Consider the following 19,790-nt stretch of genomic DNA (forward strand, 5'->3'; position numbering starts at 1 on the left):
TAAAATAAAAAACATTTGATGAAAATAAAGAATCTAATAGCTCACAATGCATCGTGATGTGAACATTGTGAGCTTCTAGATCTATTTTTGGTATTTGTGATTTAATTTTGACAATCTTCGTCTATAATGACATGGCCAAAATAAAGATGACAGGCTGAGAGGGGTTTAGCAATGGGAAAATAATTCGCCATTATTTTAATTCTCTAATGCTAAGGCTTTCAATTCATGCATAAAATGTATTTAATTTATCCAAAACCGAATGCAAAACTTCCATTGGAAATATCTGATGGGTATCAATGGCAGAGATAATGTTGGTCCATTTAATAAACAGCCAGGGAGTGTGTGCAGTGCAGTTTGGCTGCGATCGAGCCAATGGTGCCGTAGATTAGCTGTTCACAGGACATACGGATGGACGGACGGAGTGCAAAACATACATCTCCCTATGCCGACGACCAGACAGTGGCCTTGTGGTTAGAGTGTCCGCCCTGAAACTGGGAGGTCGGGGGTTCGATCCCCGGCCGGGTCATACCAAAGACTGTAAAAATGGGACCCAATGCCTCCCTGCTTGGCACTCAGCATCAAAGGGTTGGATTGGGGGGTCAAATCTACTAATCAAATGATTCCCGAGAGTGGCCCGGCTGCAGCACACCGCTCCTTGGCTGCGGCTTACTGCTCCAAGAGATGGGTCAAATGCGGAGAACAAATTTCACTGCGGTAACGTGTGTGACAAATCGTATGACTTTGACTTTTGACTTTGCATGATGGAGACAATAAACGATCCCTGTGGCGTGCAGGTGATGGCCAGTGGAATTCTTGAGCTGACTGAGTGTTGCTTATTTAAGAAGTATGATAACAGTTCTCCACGTTTGAAAAGCAAGTTTAATGTACCCATTCAACCACAGGATAACTCACATATTCCAAATAATAATACTAACCAGTTTGCGTAGAATAGATGATGCTCACTTTAATGTATTAGCGTTTAAAAAACATGTTAAATGTCTACATCTTTAATAAAGAACCTACTGTCTGTATGTCAGAGTGTGTGTGTGTGTGTGTGTGTGTGTGTGCGTGCGTGCGTGCGTGCGTGCGTGCGTGCGTGCGTGCGTGCGTGCGTACGCATGATTTCACATTGAGGTCAAGTTTGTCCAATAAGCATGCAGCACAACACTATGTGGTCATTGGTCATCATTCTAAAGGTCTGGGTAAACAACTAAACATGAATCTGTTAGCAGCAGATTGGATCTTCTAACAGTGATTCTCATCCTTTTTCATTTCAAGGATGCCCAGTTTATTTCTGACAACCCTAATCTACACTGTGAAGTCCTCAGTGTTCATTTAACCCAGAGAGGTTGTTCCATTTGTACACTATCAGTTAAAGACCTCCAACTCTAAGTTACACCAGACCCCACTTGGTCCAATAGGCCAACATGATGTCTCTGAGATTGTAGATGGGAGATTTTCCTCATGCAACGCCAACATACAACCAAGTATAAAATCATCAATCTTCAGTGTCCGATTGTCCAGAGTCTCTTAGAAATCAGATTTGAATCACATTTCAAAGCACCTAGGAATGTGGTTCAAAGCTGATTCGCTTCTGCTTTGACTTCATGTAAAAATGGGATTGATTCAAGTGTGGATATAGGCCAGAAACATCGGATTTGGTCTCCCAGTGTGAACATAGCCTGTATGTCATAACTCATCATCCATATGTCCATTTGGAGCACTGGTCTCTTCAGGCACATGGAAAGCCACGTAAGGGGGACACGTCCTGGTGTTGAGGCAGACCAGCTTCTTCAATGAGGCTGACAGGACCAGATCAAATCCTACTTGGCCTCCAAAAGTGCTTGGCTTCCAGTACTCTGGAGAACATATAGGATTTCCTAATAGACCTTTCAGAGAGAAGGGGGCCCCCATCTCCACCATGCTCTCTCCAAATATGGCACCCGGCCGCGTCCGTTCCAGGAGTAAGCCGGGATAGAATTCTAGAGCATCAATGTCTCCGTACATGTCCTCCAGTTCACCTGCGACCTCCTCCTCACCTGCAAAACATTTACCACCGGAGACGGAGAGGAGTGATTTGAAACCAGTCGAATTCACTACACACCCACATTAGTCTTCCTAAATCCTCAGGTTAGGGGTGCAACAGTAATTCATTTTAATATCTAAAGCTCACAACTCGACGTGATTAGACACTCAGCTCGCTACTTTTGAGGGGCACTGTCATATGACAAAGTATAAAATACGGTGGATTCGTAAGTGTCCATTGGGACTTTACAGTGTAATTCATATAGTGTAGAAGAGAGGTGAATGGGGAGGTGGGGGGGGGGGGGCATGCTGAGAGAGGTGAATGGGGAGGTGGGGGGGGGGGCATGCTGAGAGAGGTGAATGGGGAGGTGGGGGGGGGGGGCATGCTGAGAGAGGTGAATGGGGAGGTGGCGGGGGGGGGGGCATGCTGAGTTGAAGAGGCTGCGAGAATGAAGACGGACCCCATGAGACAAATGGAAATCAGCTGTGACAAGGAGGGAGCGACTTTGAAAAAGCATTTAATTAGTAAATTGAGGCTCTCTCCCAGTGACAGTGGAAGATAAAACGCTTGTCTGACATTTGCGATATGCACTGTTCCGATCAGCCTGAGCCCAACTCACAGCCACCAACACAACACAACACAACACAACACAGAATTTATTCATCACGCTGTCTTACCTGTGAATTGTGTGAAAGATGTGTAAGGCTGAAGTTTAAAGCGTTTTCTGTACTGATTGAAGGACTGGATACGAAGCAGTCTGGATTCTATGATGGTCCTAACAGCAACTCCGGTCACCACAGCGTGCATGTTGTTGGCTCCACCTACCTGTGGAACGTACAGTGAGTAAAACATCTTGAAACATGCACATTATGCACACTGGAAACTGGATCTGATGCAAAAAAGAGAAATCAAATTGAAATCAATTTGATTTGATTATTAAGTTTCTGTTTGAGAACAACTTAACTTAAAAGCAAACAGAATTAAGTATATATTACATATTCAACTTTATTTAATTTAACTACAGTACTTAAAAAAATTAAGTTTACAACATCGCAATGTAAAGGGCCTTGCAAACGTGAAGCGAGGAACGCAGGCGTTGTTGCCTGGATCAACTCAGGTCTCCTCCAGGTCTGTTGAAGAGGGGCGCAACAACGCAAGCATAAAAAAAAAGCTAAACAGAATCCAGGTCTGGTGAGTGCGTGTGCACGTAACGAGCATGCGCGCAACAAATTCACGGGACCGCACGCACGTAAATACGGCGTTGTTGCGCCATGACTTCTCTGAACAAAAACGCAGGTCTCATTGGAAATTAACTATAGGCGCATTATGATTTTTAAAACCTTTGAACATTTTCACCTATAATGAATAATGACATTATCAAAATAGGGACGCCAGGTTGCATGTGGTTAAATCTTTTGAAACAACGGCCGGATAATTTCCAATACCAAAAGAAGTGCCCAATATTTGCCAATAATTTATTTACTACTCAAAGTTTTCAATCTTGGCCCAGCACCTAGAATGGCAGCTAGAATCTCTTTCAATTAAATACCAGTGCAATATGCTTTATACATGAGAAAAAGGCAAATCAGATTATTGGGTAACTGAGCTTCTAAATTATGTGTAATATTTCCTTACCTGGCCGGCAACTTGTCGTGAAAAGGCGTCCACTAATTTCTCCACGCCATATTGTGTGACAACAGAAGTATTAAAGAGAAATTGTTCATAGGAGAGTTCATCCCCATCAATGAAAAAGCTGTCAGGCATCAAGGGATGCCAGTGGTAGAGCTGGACGAACTCCAGAGCAATGCGATTGCTGTACTGGAACTGTGCGTTGAAGAGCAGGGATGGATCAAACTTTAACTTCAGCAGGTAGCCACTCAGATGCTGAACATACTCCTCGATCACAATGCGTATCGTCTCACCTGGGGAAAACAAACAGAAACGAGAAAGGGAGAGGGACATTTTTTTTAGTTTTTAGTTATCGCCTTAAAAGTAGTAAGCAGTGTTGTTGGCCCCAAGGGTCCTTGGGTCTATATGGGGCCTTCTGTTTTGGTGTAAAACTACTCCCAAGCCCCAGCTTAATACAAAAGTAATGTGTGTCACAATATTAACCACTTTAACCACTTAAACCCTAAATACTAGTCTAGTCTGTACATTTGGGGTCAAAACATGGCTGATATGGCTTACGCAGTACAGTACAGCATACATTCATATCACTGGCCAGCTCACCAATGATGATGAGGCGTGCGGTTTGGAAGAGCTGGTCGTCATCCCATGTGGGATGTTCTGCCTTCAGGATGTCACACACCCGGTTATGTTCTCTCAGCCACAGTGTAGCGTACATCCCCAGGCCGGGCAGGAGACCGAACACCTCCTGACCAATAGCCAGCTGCAGCTCTGGAGGGGTCCCCGGGGGGTAGTTCATCTTAACTGGTGCATCAGCCACTAGAGGAGGGTACATCTGTCCGTCAATTAACTGATGGGAGAGGAAAAAAATACTAAATTAACGCCTACTGTATGTTGCTCATAATTATCATTTCTTGGTATTGTACCAAGCTCTCCACTGTTGCAGTAACATCAATGACGTCGTCAATCATACTACATATCAATGAACACCATGATAAATATTGAAGTCTTAAAGAATACTTTAAGTCAGTGGCTGTCACACAGGTCAAGGACCCGAAGCTTTGCCATGCGTTAGTTAATAGTAAATACCTATTTAAATAATAAAGTGTTGCTTTGTTCCATTCCAAGTGTCGCAATGGAAATTATCTCAGTTCAGAGTTGAACATCTTTGTCACCTGGTACTTCAGTTTCCCATCTCTCTGAAGTCTCAGTTTGAGCTGACGAGCCAGATTATCTCCATAGATGTGGCCTGCATCCACCTGCACTCCAACGATACGTTTACAGAGACACACAGATGTTAAGTCACATGAACAGGGGGTGGATATCTGTTGAGTGTTGTGGCTACAGCAGATATTAAATCATGTCTGAAATCCCATACTACATGCTCCGTAATCAGAAATTAATTTTTATAATTTCCAGTGCTTACACAACAGTGTAAGCACCTTTCAGACAGCATCAAACAGCATCACAGAATGTTAGGAAATTGCCACATCTTGTGACAAAGCAGAGGTACTACAGATAAATAATAAAGAGCTTTGTGTCAACCACTGTTGTCCTTGTCCTCACAGCTACCACACTGCATTGTGGGACATTTATACTAGGGTAGTGTCAAGAATACATACTGTAATATTTCTCAAATGTAGTATGCATTTCACATACTAAGCTTTTGAACATAGCCTACCAAAAAGTGAGCACAACCAATTTGGCATACCGGTAATAATACATATATAATACGGACATGAACATTGTACAATTTTGGTAAGTTATCACCATCTCCTAAAAAAAATAAAAATAAAACAAACCCCATGTGCTAAAGCCTTGGTGTAGCCCAGACCCATGCTGTTGTGCGTCTTAAAGAACTGGTGAGTGAAGTGCTGTGCAAAGAAGGCGAACATGAGGTTGCTGCCCTGGGGGTCTGGTCTGAAGGTCCTCCTCAACAGCAGCTTGTTCACCAGCAGCTCTGGGCTGGGCAGCACGACCTTGCCTAAAACACACATTCACAGCATAACTCACTTTAACCTATTGAGACCATATGTGTGTGTGTGTGTGTGTGTGTGTGTGTGTGTGTGTGTGTGTGTGTGTAAGTTTTATTTATAAAGCACCTTTCGAAGCAAAGCTACAAGGTGCTGAACAATTGACACAGTAAAAACAAATAAAACAGTTGTGACAATATAAATGAGCAAAACAAAAACAAACAAGGCAGAGCAAAGACATAAGGCTATAAAATTAATCAGGTCAAAAGTACATGGGAGAAATATTTACGGAATAAATGAGTCTTTAAAAGTCTCTTAAAACAGTCAACTGATTCAGCATTTTTCAATGCCAGGGGCAAGGCATTCCATAGGGTAGGAGCTACCACAGCGAAAGCCCGGTCACCCTTCGTTTTCAGCTTGGACACGGGTATTTCTAGCAGACCTGTGTGTGTGTGTGTGTGTGTGTGTGTATATATATATATAACCTTTTCATGTCAACGACCCCCAAAATGATATGCATTTGGCCTCGAACCCCCAGGCCCTTCTGAGAATATATTGTTCCAGGGACCCCCAGAAGCAAAGATTTGATTTAAATGTGGTGCCTCCCCAGGACCCAGACCTACAAAAATACATTATGAATCAATTAATAGCTCATGCCCCGTTTAAAAAAATAAAAATAAAGTGCTGTTCTGTTTGATCAGCTTTTTTCACTATTTATTTTAGTTTTACTAAAATGTTTGGATTTTTCTTAATCTGAAAATGTTTGGATTATTATTATTTAAACAAATATTTTATGTGTGGATTTTCTTTGTAGGAAAAAGGGGATATTTACTCACAACCCGTAAAACCTACAAAATTGGTCCAGACCCATTGTTTGGGAAAGACTGTTTAAGTCTGTATCTTTGTCAAAACATGGCTGATACAGTTTACACAGTACAGCATACCAGAGTACTCTACAAGGTCAACTGTCTGTTGATGTCACAATTGTGAACAATTCAGTCTCAATTGATACAACACAGTAGCTGTTCCAGCAGAAATATTATGTCATTGTCCTAACAGCTATGATTCCTACAAAACAGTGTTTTCTTTCGTCATTGCACAACGCATAGTGAAAATAGCAGGCATAGAGCTTGTGACAGATCTGCTATTTTTTGTTTTCAAATTAATTGCCTATAATGACATGTCTAACACAGGCACACCAGGTTGAAAGTGGTTAGTAAAAACATGGTTCTATACATTGATGAAATGACATAAAGATGCCTAACCTTTGACCCCCATAGGGGTAGGGCAGTCCTCGGGTACAGGGGGTAGGATACGAGTGTAGTAGCTCACATTGTAGTAAGATTCCCAGCTCAGGTACCCATACTTAGAGTTAAACGTAGGAGGGCTGGGGATCAAGGTGGACCTAGCTGTAAAATACACACACATCAAACATGTATAACAGGTTTGTATATAAGTTAAGTATTCATGAATACTTCCTTGAATGAAGCCTGAGTCATACTTTGTTGCAGGCGACAGCGGCATACAACAAAGTATATGGGTATGGTCACACAATGACGGGGGAGAGGCCAACGCATGCCGAGCTATCAAATGCATCAAAGGTCCATCAAAGGTGAACTCCACATGATGGCACGTGGCGCACCAATGCACTGCAACCAGTAGCTCCATCCCTTTGCTCGCATATAATGGAAGTGAACAGGACACGGCTGTTTTAGTCATCCATGTGTGACTATACATACATTTAGTTTATTGTTTTACATTCATAAATAGGACCACAATGTGGTTCCTATGACTTTTCTGTGTAGACTGTACCTCGTGCCATTTACATTTCTGTCTAATAAGGTAGTAGTTTAAAATTAAGCATAACGACTTGGGCATTGGAGATAAAAGGAGGCAATAACGATGTGATCATCATGATATATTGTGGACCTGTCAGGACTAGTCGCATTAGAACGTCCCGAAGGAAGGTGCAGTTGATGACGTCCCACAACCACTTGAAATGGGTCAGGAAGTAATGGATGGAATCTGGACTGGGCTTCAAGAGCTCCCGCACCCTGGACCAGAACTCCGCTGAGGATGCACAACACATAATGACATAATCATGTTTCATTTTTTTTAATACTGTAATGTTTCTGTTTTACTTATTATTACATCTTTGACAAATCATACCAATCATACTTAGCGCTTTGTTTTTAGGGTGAATTCTGTTTCATGAAACACAAGTAATTTTAGTTCCACAAAGCCACTCTTATGCAGAAAATGTATATTATAAATATTTTTTTTTCACCCAGTTTTCAATCGATTCATTCATACACGTTCATTCATTCATTCATTCATTCATTGTCTTTGTCATATGAACTCTGTTCCACATTCTTTTCTATTGTTTTCAGTTACAGCACTGGTTGAATACCATTCCACTTAGCGAGGGTGATGTAATTGCATAAATTAGCCTAGCGGACAGCTATTTCACATTTGATAATGAATTGCGTTACTGATCCTACAGTATATGAAGCAGATCCTTAGAATTAGACCCTACAATGTAAATATGAAGTAGATACAAGGGTGCGGTTTTCTCTTCCAAACACTGTACCTTCCAAACTTCCACATTCCCTGACATCAGATGTGTTTCTTTGACTAGACATTTTTGTCCAATGTGAAAGGAAATAGCAACAATATTTACTTAGCATTCCTCTCAATGTAAACGTTTATTAAAGGATATTTGAATTGATCCCAAAAGGAAATTGGACTCACGGACAGTGCAGTTTTCACCATAGTAACCGGTACGAGTGCAGTCGCACTCATATCGGTCTAGAGCGTACCTTACGCACACTCCCTGGTGCTGACATGGGAAATGACAGCAAGGATTTCCTGCAAGGAAAACAAGAAAAACAGGCCCAGTCAAAGAGAGTTAAAATATTCCAAGGCTGAAATTCTATAAACTATACATGACATGTCTATGATCCTACTTGATTTCTTAACCACTTATCATACCAGTGGTCATCGCCACTCACCACTGGCTTGTGGTGGACATTTTTGCCACGGACATATAAAATGAGTGTACAAATGGAACCAAATTAACCCGTATTTCTGCAAATAAAACATTTGAGAACCACTGGTACTAGTTGGACCAGTACCAGTGGTACTAGTCTATGGTGCCATAGTGTCGTACTAAATCAGTGTCGTACATATTCTGAAGAAGAGACTTGGCATTTTGAGTCTTATGTTGAAAATAAGAACATAATGGTGTTATACTTGTCATGATGCGACACTTGTTAGCTTGTAGATCTGTTATTTTCGCTTGAAATTTGTGTATGAAGTTTTTGCCTATAATGAGTCATGACATACCGTAAATAGGGACACCGGGTTTGAAAGTAATGTGAGGTGATGTTAATAATAATATTAAACTCCCTGTGAGATCATTATCGGACAGAATGTATAGAACAAGAATTGAAATGATCAGACATGTGTATCGTAACCAATAGTACCACAGACGAAAAACAGTCCAAAAAAGTCCAAATTTCATTCTGACCCCTCCACGAAAAGGCCTCGTTGTCCTGACCCCTTATCATTTATACATTATGGATAAATAGTGTGGACTGTTTTTCGTCTGTGGCATTCATATATCAAGACTTAACCTTTTGGTGGGAACAGAGAGTGTCATGTATGTCAGTAAACTTGTACGAACAAGCATCCTAGCAACACAAGGTTAACAAATAATAACCAAACAAAGGGATCTTTGTTCACTGAACCCCCCCCCCCCCCACACACACACACTCTCCCCTCTCCCCCTTCTCTCGTTCTCTCTCTCTCTCATACCTACACTAAGCAAAACGGTAAATCAAAGCAGTAAAGTACTAAAATTAGATGTAGTGAATAAATGCAAAAACATTAATAACTAATAACATATCAATTGGAGGGGGGAATGAAACCATCACTTATGTAAATTAGGTTTGTGGTTAGGTCTGTGTCATTGCTCAAGTCTGTTTGGGCACACAATGTGTAACATTACGCAATGAATGAGGGCGTGTCATTACAGATGGGGATGTTATGTTATATGTGTGGTGATTCAGTGAATGGGGAAATCTAGTCTAATTACTGTAACTACTGCAATTAGGAACCAACTGTGCGGATTATAAAATAGACATGCAATGGGTTAGGAGGTCTTTTCCCCAGAAGCATCACCCTCATGCAGGTAAGGACATGTCTTTTCCGGTCCACAGAACATAAAGCTTTCCATGGTTACGGAAATGTTTTGTAAACAACATATCAGCAACAGATCAGTTATCTCAGCAGATCATTATGCACTTATGTTGAACCCTAGCGCCCCTATTCTGAGGTGAACATTCATGAGTTTGTAGATCAACTATTTGCGGAAAATAATTTTGGTGTAGAGTATAGAATTCTGGGGACGCCAGTCAACTAAGTATAGTGTTTAAGTGATTAAGCTTAGTGCTCACAAATGAAAACATGAAGTTCCTGCAAGTAAATTATTGCAAGAAGAACAAGGAATCCTACCGCCTACAAGCAGGTCAAGACGGAATGGTATGTTCCGTTAACACTAATAATGACGACCCCAGGCTTAGTCTTGCTAGGAAATTTTGAGGAATCCTATAAAAGAATGCACAAGACTAGACTAGCTCAGTGAAACAGACATGGAGAAATACTGTTTCATGGATGCACACATTAAACGAGCATGCTTGCTCAAGCACACACGCACTGGGATGAAGCACTGGTCCTCAAAGTGGGGTCCAGGGGGGCCCCCAGGGATCCTATAAATTGTTAGGAACCAAGTGGACATGTCTATAACTCTGAGTTATTGTTGGAAATCTTGAAATTAAAAACTTTGAGAAACACTGGGATAAAGAACTGGATGGAAAAGCAATGTTTCAGTGCAAGATGCACGCTATGGATCTATAGAATAATTAGAGTAGCTTATGTATAGCTTCTGTCAGGCCTGAATGGAATTAATCAGATAAATGGTAAATGGTGCATTTATATAGCGCCTTTATCCAAGGCACTTTACATAGATTGTGCATTACATTCACCCATTCACACACATACATGGTTTAACTTTCTCAATGAGTATGTACCTGTATTGGAGGTGTCTTCATCACTGCAGCATAGAGGCGCTCGCAAAAGCAAAAGAACACATAGTGATCCTAGGAAAGAGGCTTCACATAGACATAGAGAAACAGTTGTACATTTCTGTAACAACAATAAAACACAGAAAAAACGAAAATGACAAGGAAAAGTTCACAATTCAATAATGAATACTTACATCTCATTATAGCAGTCAAGGTTCAGTAATCAGTAGCCTAACAACCATTCCTGGTCCCAAAAATAGACTACTTTAAAGGTGCAGCCATATGGAATCTGCACATCCCTGTACTGAACTGGAGAGAAAAGACTACTTTATGTACGGGAATGTAAACTGGCTGCTTCATGAAGCGACAAGTACTTCTTATCTCTTCTTTCTCCAACTACGCGACCCATGGAGCATGGAGGACCCGCGTGCAGCATGGACCAGAGAGCTCAGGATAGACATAACACATTCAAGAGACTCAATGGGACAAGGTAACATTCTACGACGTATTTGTCGCCCCCTGTTGGCCGAACTCCACCGTCGCGTGAAACATTAAATTGAGTCATCCTGGAACTATTGAAACCTGTCAAGCAAGCCTAAGCAAGTAAAACAGGTTCACTTTGTGTATGTGCTGATTGTGCTCTTTATCCTTGCATCTCCTCCTGTAAATGCTGAGATTACTGTAGGCCCCCCCAGATTGAATGGAAGTTCCCTTTCCCCCCCATCTGACAGTCCATCACCTGACTACATGAGTCAGATCTATGTCCATCACCTGACTCACGTACATAGTCAGACACTCATATAGATTCTGTAGCAATAGGAGAATCCAGGCTGCTAATCAAATCGTGTGGGCTGTGTAGGCCTACTCTATGCATGGGTGGCAGCAATTACATTAGAAGCACTGAGAAAACCGTCCTTTTTCTTTCCAAACTTGACTACGGTAGCGGTGGTCTCAAAAACATAAGGGAAACTTTGACAGGAAAAGACTCGCTCACCGTATAGAAAATAGTAAAACTCCTTAAACTGAGACTTAAAAAAATATTTCTTCTTTATTTTAACATGCTGTGCTCGTTAAGTGCTCGTGCTCGTGCTCAAAGTGCAATTTAAAAAGCAAACGTTTCGGTCCTAGGACCTTCGTCAGTGCTATATGATTTTCTCAGACACAGGACTTGCTCTTAAAGAGCTCCAAAACAATACAGCTCAGGTGCTGAGATTGCTAATTGATGACATCACCAGATGGTGGGGCGTGGACATTACAGAATAGATCTACAAATGCACACAGTTATATAGGAAACAAGAATACTGCATACAATACATCACATGTTGAAGAATACTGCATACAATACATCACATGTTGAAGAATACTGCATAAAATACATCACATGTTGACAGACTAATACTCACTTTTTGAAAATAACTTTTTCCTTATAGGTAGCACTGGAGGGAGATCTTCATTCAAGCCACCTGGATTGACAGACTGTAAATAATAAATCCATCTAGATTCAGTTTGGAGGAGTTTAGTGTCTAAATCACCACCTCTTCTAGATTTCTTAATTTGTTCAATAACTGTGTAAGACAGATCTGCTATGGAGTGACCGGCTTCCATGAAATGTCTTGCGACCGGAGATTTGATGTCTTTGCGTCTGATGGCACTCATGTAGACTACATTAGAAGAACTACAATTCACAAATTGTCTGATAGTGTATTGTTTGTTAGTGACTGCACTAGTAAATGTGTTCATTTTCTTGGAGTTTTTACAGGCCACACAATGTAGACAAGGGTAGAAGCCGGTGACTCCATCCAACCTCCCCGTTTGTTGCTGGGGGGGTATGTAGCAGTCTGCTTTCACCATATAGTCTCTGATGCTTCGAGATCTATAATGAGAGAAAAGAGGAGGGTCAGTGAACACTTTGGCACCTTCAGGGTCAGCTGACAAAACATGCCAGTGTTTCTCTATGATGCTACGTAAATCATTGCTCAAAGGATTATAAATAGTGATGCAGGCACATGAATGTTTCTTTTTAGTCTGTGTAACCTGGTTTGGATTATTTAATTTAGTTAAAGCAGAGTCAAGCCATTTTTTGGGGTACCCTCTTTCAACAAAGTTTCTGTACATGATGTCTCTCTCTTTTTCAAAATCTGACTGACTGTTACAGATTCGTTTCAGTCTAAGGAATTGAGAATATGGTAAACCTTTCTTCAAAGCAGGGGGGTGTGCACTGGTGGCATGTAAAAGACTATTCTTGTCTGTGGGTTTGGTGTACAGTGGTGGTGGACAATTTGCCATCCTGAAAAAGTACACGGGTGTCTAGAAATGGAATTTCATGTTTGCTGAATTCCATATTGAATTTAATGGTAGGTGCCAGATTGTTCAGTTAGGACACAAAACTATGAAGCTCTTCCTCAGTACCTTGCCAGATAAGGATAATATCATCAATATATCTCTTAAATAACAACATATTGTGGGCAAAAGGATTGTTGTGCCACACTGAATTGTGTTCAAGGAAGCCCAAGGCAATGCCTGCATAATCTGGACTGAATACTGAGCCCATTGGTGCCCCCTGCAGTTGGAGATGATAGGAGTTCTCAAATAGAAAATAGTTTTTGTGTAAAATCATGGATGTCATTTCTACCAGAAAGTTGGTTGGTGTCAATTCATCCCTTAAGTCTAAATAGAATCTTAATGACTCCATGCCTAAATCATGGGGGATATTAGTGTATAGGGAGACCACATCAAGGGTAGCCAAAATAATATTGGCAGTGGAATTGGGAATATTTACCTCTGAAAGTTGTTGTATGAAGTCTCCTGTGTCTCTTAAACATGTGCAGTATTCTTCAACATGTGATGTATTGTATGCAGTATTCTTCAACATGTGATGTATTGTATGCAGTATTCTTGTTTCCTATATAACTGTGTGAATTTGTAGATCTATTCTGTAATGTCCACGCCCCACCATCTGGTGATGTCATCAATCTCAGCACCTGAGCTGTATTGTTTTGGAGCTCTTTAAGAGCAAGTCGTGTCTGAGAAAATCATATAGCACTGACGAAGGTCCTAGGACCGAAACGTTTGCTTTTTAAATTGCACTTTGAGCATGTTAAAATAAAGAAGAAATATTTTTCTAAGTCTCAGTTTAAGGAGTTTTACTTCTATTTTCTATACGGTGAGCGAGTCTTTTCCTGTCAAAGTTTCCCAGCAATTACATTAGCTAATATTAGTATTTCATTCCCTTTGGTTTCCATTGCAGTGCATCCATACTAAGAATGACTCAACTGAAATATTTAAATTTCAGTCAGTTATTTTCTATAGTTGGGTGACAAAAAAAACCAAAAACAGGCTCCTAGCTCTGGTAAAGGGTGGAGGGGGAACATGGAGATGGCACTCGTTCCTCAGCTGGTTCTCACTTCATACAGATGTAGAATATCTGAGTTTTTTTTTTGCCATGCGCAGTGTATTAAAATGGTTTGACGACAATTTATTATCGATATTCAAATGCTAACAGTGAGATACCCTTCAAATCCATTAAGAAATCATACGGCTTTGAAGCACTGTTAAAAAAAAATAAAGCACTGATATCAGTTTATTTTCAGTAAAAGCCTCATCATAATGCTAGCATTGATCAAATAACTTCTTACAGCTCAGCACAATTACATCTAAAGTTGGTTGAGTCTATGGCTCAGGTAGGGTATCAAACAAGTTTGAGCTGAGACTGAAATGTGAGATGTGTATTTACAAGTAGTACGATTCTTCTTTTATTGAAACACAGGTTTCTTTCAATAAAATGTCCAAAAGCTATTACATCATGATCACCAACTGGAAATCAAACTCTTGACTACATTTACAATGATTGTATCTTTTATAATTTAGTATTAGCTCTATTATCTTGTGTAAATTTATGTTGGCAGTCTTGAAGAACATGAAACACCAATATTTTACAGCTTTTACTTGTATTAGTGACTTTAAGTCAGTGAATGACCTTGAGAAAGTTTCTGAACACCCTCAAAACAGATGACAATTTTCCTTCAATTACCAATGAATTTGAGAAACCTGTGCAAAGGGCTACTAACACTATGGTTTTAAAAATCATTCCAAGCCAAGTGGATGGCAGTACTTTACACAATATATTAACAAAAAAAAAAAAAAAAACATACAATGGTGAACAGTGTTCAGTGTGAATGTCCCTTAAAGCTCAAATTAATGTCAAGACAAGAGTGGTTCCCGTGTTTGACAAATAATTAACTGGAGATAAAAATGTCAACCAAGACATTGAAGGTATCATTACAAGTACTAGTATAGCTAGAAATCACCACCAAGTTACTTATACTTGAACAATGATGTGACAATAAAGTAGTTTCTGAAGCAATGATGCATAAATATCAAAAGACGAGAAGACTCAAATTAACTGACACATTTATTGTTGCACCAACAGTGCAGCAACACTGAAAGCAAACTGTGAAAAAGTCACCAGGAGAACATGTTAGCTTTGCCCAAGTGGCAACGAATAACACAGATCACTTAAGGGGCGCCGGACGGGCCAACTGCTGCCCGCCTTGGTTTAGGGGTAGTCCCCTCCCGGAAGCCATTCCTAGGAAAACAGAGGAAACAAAATACATTTTGCTTAATTACCTGCACATTTTTTACTTTTAATATTTAAAGTAGTGGTTCCTAAATATGGTTCTCTAGTACTGCTGGTTTTCTATCCTGAAGTCGATCTAATCCCCAATTTGACAAATTGAATTATAAGGAGAAATATAAAATAAAAACCTGTACCTGTTATTTTAAAGTATGGTTCATAACTAGAGGCTCATCCTACATTGGTTCACAAGGCATGTCAGTGTCAAAGAACAATAATTGGCACAGCAGTAGGCCAGTCAATCTAAGCTAAAAGAGCCTGAACAAAAGAAATAGCAAAAGTAAAACACTCATAGGGGTAGATTATGCCATAGCCACTTGGCCAAATGTGGCTGACCTCATCACATTTGGGCAAGTGGCTATGGCAGTTTATCATTAAAAAAACGATTACTTTTGCAATTTCTTTTGGGTCACATCTTAAGATTGACTACAGGACAAGTAGGATGCCAGTGAGAAAATCTAACCCCAATTACAGTTAAGATACAATGCATCCGTTTACAACCCTGTGTTGTTGAGGCGGTAATGGTATACAAGAGATAAATTGGATAAGCCAATATCCACTTAGTGCATCATTGCTGCAAAGTCGTGTCTCAGTAAATAGATTTATTATCACTGAAGAATCAGACAGATTCAGACATTTATATTTGATATCATCATTGACAAGACAATTGGCAGCAATTACAAGTCGCATAGTGTTGGGCAACTAAACTAATGTCACCTAATCTAGTAGTTACTGACATGTCAAACAATACAAGCTCGTCCACTGCAATGGCATCAACTAAGTACAGTACAAACCTGAATCTGCGATAGACAACCTTCAGGTGTCTAAGACGGCCAGTGCCGGTGGTGTTCCTCCTCTTGGCCTTAGCACTCCAGTTGTCTGCAAGAACAAAGAATATGTCAATATTAGCAGGCTGTTGGTGTGCTTAAACATTATGTAGGCCATTACAGGCATGAGCTCAGAAATAACCACGCTAAATAAGACGATGTATGACTGGATTGCAATGTCTTGTCTCAGTAAAAAGACTATTATCACTGAAAAATCAGACAGATTCAGACATTTATATTTGATATCATCATTGACAAGACAATTGTGGGCAAAATAATGCCAGGTCAGTAAGGAGCAGGCATTTACAGTCCATTGATCACAATTCAAAGAATACAAGCTACAGATATTTACATTAAGAATTAGCAAGATGTAGTGTGCTGTCACTAAATACACTTAACATCCTAGATCACAACTAGTACTTAACCCCTTGTTAAGGGTTGTGCGAGCACACTCCTGACAGGTATAAAATGTATAACAGTTTCCGAAAATCAACTTGGTCACATGACTGGTTTACAGGTGTAAAGCAACAGGTGAAATTCCTATTTGTGCAAGTCACAGTAGCCTACTTACACTTTCTCTTGCGTTTCTCTGGATAGCCACACTTTCCGCAGCTGGACTTCTGCAGGTGGTAGGCCTTGGATCCACAGCGACGGCACAAAGTGTGCGTCTTGTTGCGCCGCTTTCCAAAGGAGGATGTTCCCTTCGTCTGAAATACACAAGTTCAATTACGAAGTTAGTCATCATAACTCCTTTAGGTCAACATTGACACCACATGATGGATACAACTGGGCTGCAATGTCTTGTCTCAGTATAACTAAAATAGAATCACTGAAAACTCATAAGTTCAGACATTTGTATTTGATAACATCATTGACAAGACAGCAATCAAGTCCCATATTACATTGTCAGGCAACCAAGTTAAGCCACCTAAACAACCAGTTGTACTATTGATTGAAAAATGTATGAACAGTTTGCAGAATTACAGTACATTTCAAGCACAAACTCAATACAAAGGCTGTTAACTGAGTGGACGACCCAATTAAGCATTACACTTGTTTCCAATAGGGTCCACCATGTTCAAATCATCAAAAACATTTAGAGACGTACAAATAGACACTTCTATATAGACAAAGGACAGAACAGGAATTCATCTTCATAAAACTTAGCTACACTAAAGACCCTAGTTACTAGTTAAAGTAGCGAGCTATATTGAGTCTATTTTATGTACCCATTACCCAACGTTGATTATAATGAGCAGAGTAATTGCACAACTGCAAAACTACTGTCGTTATTTCATTATGTCACTGAAAATAAAGTGATGCACACGTAACGGTTACAGCTATATCATTCTGCAAGTACTAGTAGAGAAGCTACCATTAAGCTGGGAAATTAGTCCAGTTAGTAGCACTTATAGCCAGCCACAGCAAAAATGCTTATTGCTAAGCTACCTGCCCAACGCTAATCAAATATTGTTCGATATCTTCAGTTTAACTGATACATGGTTAACGTATCGTTACCGTGAGTAAATGTTCTCAGTACGCTACTGTTTTATCTCGAAAAATACACATGTAAACAACATGGCTGTATTCTATCCCATTAGCGGAATAGCAGCATTGGATGGAACATCGTCCACTTAAATTGAACGCAAATGGATTTTAATCGCAAACAATATCAACGCTAAATACTAATAGTGTATCAAATCTACGTATCGGGCCACAATGCAGTTCAGATAAACCTCATATTAAATAGATGTTTAGAGATTTCTTTCTGGCAGTGTTCAACCGTACCATTTTCTTCCTGAAGCGATGGGAAAAGAGGGCGGAAGAGGAAGTTGTGCAGCATTAAATTAGAACTGGAATGTTTCCTGTGTAACATAAAATTGTCACCGCATGTGTTTATGTAGAATGTTGTGCCTGCTTTGTTCTACAATTAAAAAATCGCCTATGCTGTTCCTAGTTTACATTCATACATTTGAAAGAAAGTTCATATTGAATATGCAGTGCATTTGCAGGATGGCAGGAGTGCATGTTCTATTATTAATAATATATAAAGAGTTTTACCTAAATGCTATGCCTTTTGGGTCCTCTTGGGGGTGATCAAGTTACTGATCTGTTAGTCTCATTGCGAGAGGCAACAGTTTGGCAACGCGAAACTACTGATCTGTCTTCAAAAACATAAATTATGCTGACCAGATAACCTGTAGCACATAAATAAGGTATTATTTATATTAATAATGTGTACGCACCATAGAGTAGGGTACGCACGCACGAACGAACGCACGCACATGTAAGTGGACTACGCCTTGTGTAGGACACACACACACACACACACACACACACACACAACCATGCATTACCCCTGGAACAGCAGAACTAACTTTTTGATGGATTGATGATTGATTGATTGATTGAAATCAAATATTTGTATATTTATTAACTGTAACAGCAGAATTACAGTACAATTCAAGCACAACTCAATACAAAGACTGTTAACTGTGAGTGGATGACCCAATAAAGCATTAAACTTGTTTACAAGAGGGTCCACCTTGTTCAATTCATCAAAACATTTAGAGACGTACAAATATACACTTCTATAAAGCCAAAGAACAGAACGGGAATTCATCATAAAGGAGGCAAAAGGGGAAAAGAAACATATGCAAGAATGAAGTCATTCTCGCACCAGGGGGTGAAGACAAGATTCTGTGGCTGAATGTGCTCCTCATCCCCGCTTATAGCTCATCATAGAGCTCATTCCAGCTTCCGCCTCATCCTCCCCTCCGCATCCACCTCCAGAATCACCAGTAGCCTATACTACAGCTCCAACCACAGAGCTGTCACCAATTTGTTCGGCTCATTCGTGTGAATCGTGTCCCTTGAATCGATATATTTTTCTGCTATCCTCCCCATGTCCTTTCCTCTTCTCCCTTTAGGCATTTTGCCTAATTCTTTTCACCTGTAAACCAGTGATGTGACAATAAAATGTATTCTGATTCTTGGTTTAAGCTAAAGATGTTTGCTCTCACACCAACGATGCTCTTCACCAGGGCTTCATGCATCTAGAAGCTATTGCTTTTTAGACTTATTTTTGTCTTTAATGATTGATTGATTGATTGATTGATTGGTTAAGTGTGGACAGACAGTAAACAAGGACATACAGAAAAGTTTGTCTAGTAACGGGACTCTAACCCGCAATTAGGGGTGTGCCCAGACCGCTAGGCCGGCACGGGCCAGAAGCTATTGCTTTCTAAATTTGGAGTGTCGCGATACCCCCCATCCAAAACACGATGATCATGGTACTATACTACTATATACTCTTTTCAAAAATGTGTAGGCTACAGAAAGTGTTAAAATTATGTTTTTATGTGGACACACCCACCAGTTCATTAAGTATACCTGGTTTTCACCTTAGCACCTGAACTTAAGCCTTACCCAAAGCTGTTGTCGTATATGATAATAATAAGGGAGGGGTTAGGGGAGGGGATGATTTTATGATGTCACTAGTGGTGTATTTTTGATTGGGCCTTTTGACTTTCAGGGAAGACATATTTGAATACCACGCACGTATGTACACCTGCGGGGTCTATTAATGTTAACTCCATAGACACCTACAAAACAGAAAAA

The 19,790-nt window shown here is 40.2% G+C and overlaps 2 protein-coding genes across 4 annotated transcripts; both read right to left on the bottom strand.

Annotated features, from left to right (window-relative positions):
• Positions 1-944: 944 nt before the first annotated feature.
• LOC306939288 (prostaglandin G/H synthase 1-like) lies at positions 945-11,861 on the bottom strand. 3 transcript variants are annotated; one of them, XM_079523867.1, is made up of 12 exons: positions 11,704-11,861; positions 10,904-11,018; positions 10,716-10,796; positions 8,377-8,493; positions 7,555-7,695; positions 6,891-7,034; positions 5,455-5,636; positions 4,828-4,911; positions 4,256-4,502; positions 3,662-3,948; positions 2,704-2,851; positions 945-2,039 (listed from the first exon to the last, which is right to left on the bottom strand). In XM_079523867.1, exons 2-12 carry the CDS (start codon positions 10,908-10,910, stop codon positions 1,690-1,692), a joined length of 1,788 nt encoding a protein of 595 aa, XP_079379993.1. In that variant the 5' UTR covers positions 10,911-11,018; positions 11,704-11,861; the 3' UTR covers positions 945-1,689. The 3 variants fall into 3 exon arrangements, with proteins under 3 accessions (XP_079379993.1, XP_079379994.1, XP_079379995.1); XM_079523868.1 differs by having other exon boundaries at positions 10,904-11,013; positions 11,704-11,852; XM_079523869.1 differs by lacking the exons at positions 10,904-11,018; positions 11,704-11,861 and having other exon boundaries at positions 8,445-8,493.
• A 3,241-nt stretch (positions 11,862-15,102) lies between these two features.
• On the bottom strand, positions 15,103-18,110 carry rpl37 (ribosomal protein L37). The gene is made up of 4 exons (XM_079524439.1): positions 17,958-18,110; positions 16,741-16,876; positions 16,137-16,221; positions 15,103-15,294 (listed from the first exon to the last, which is right to left on the bottom strand). The coding sequence occupies exons 1-4, from the start codon at positions 17,958-17,960 to the stop codon at positions 15,225-15,227; spliced, it is 294 nt and encodes a 97-aa protein (XP_079380565.1). The 5' UTR covers positions 17,961-18,110; the 3' UTR covers positions 15,103-15,224.
• Positions 18,111-19,790: the final 1,680 nt, after the last annotated feature.

This window comes from Electrona antarctica, assembly GCF_951216825.1.
Source record: "Electrona antarctica genome assembly, chromosome: 16".
Taxonomy (NCBI): domain Eukaryota; kingdom Metazoa; phylum Chordata; class Actinopteri; order Myctophiformes; family Myctophidae; genus Electrona; species Electrona antarctica.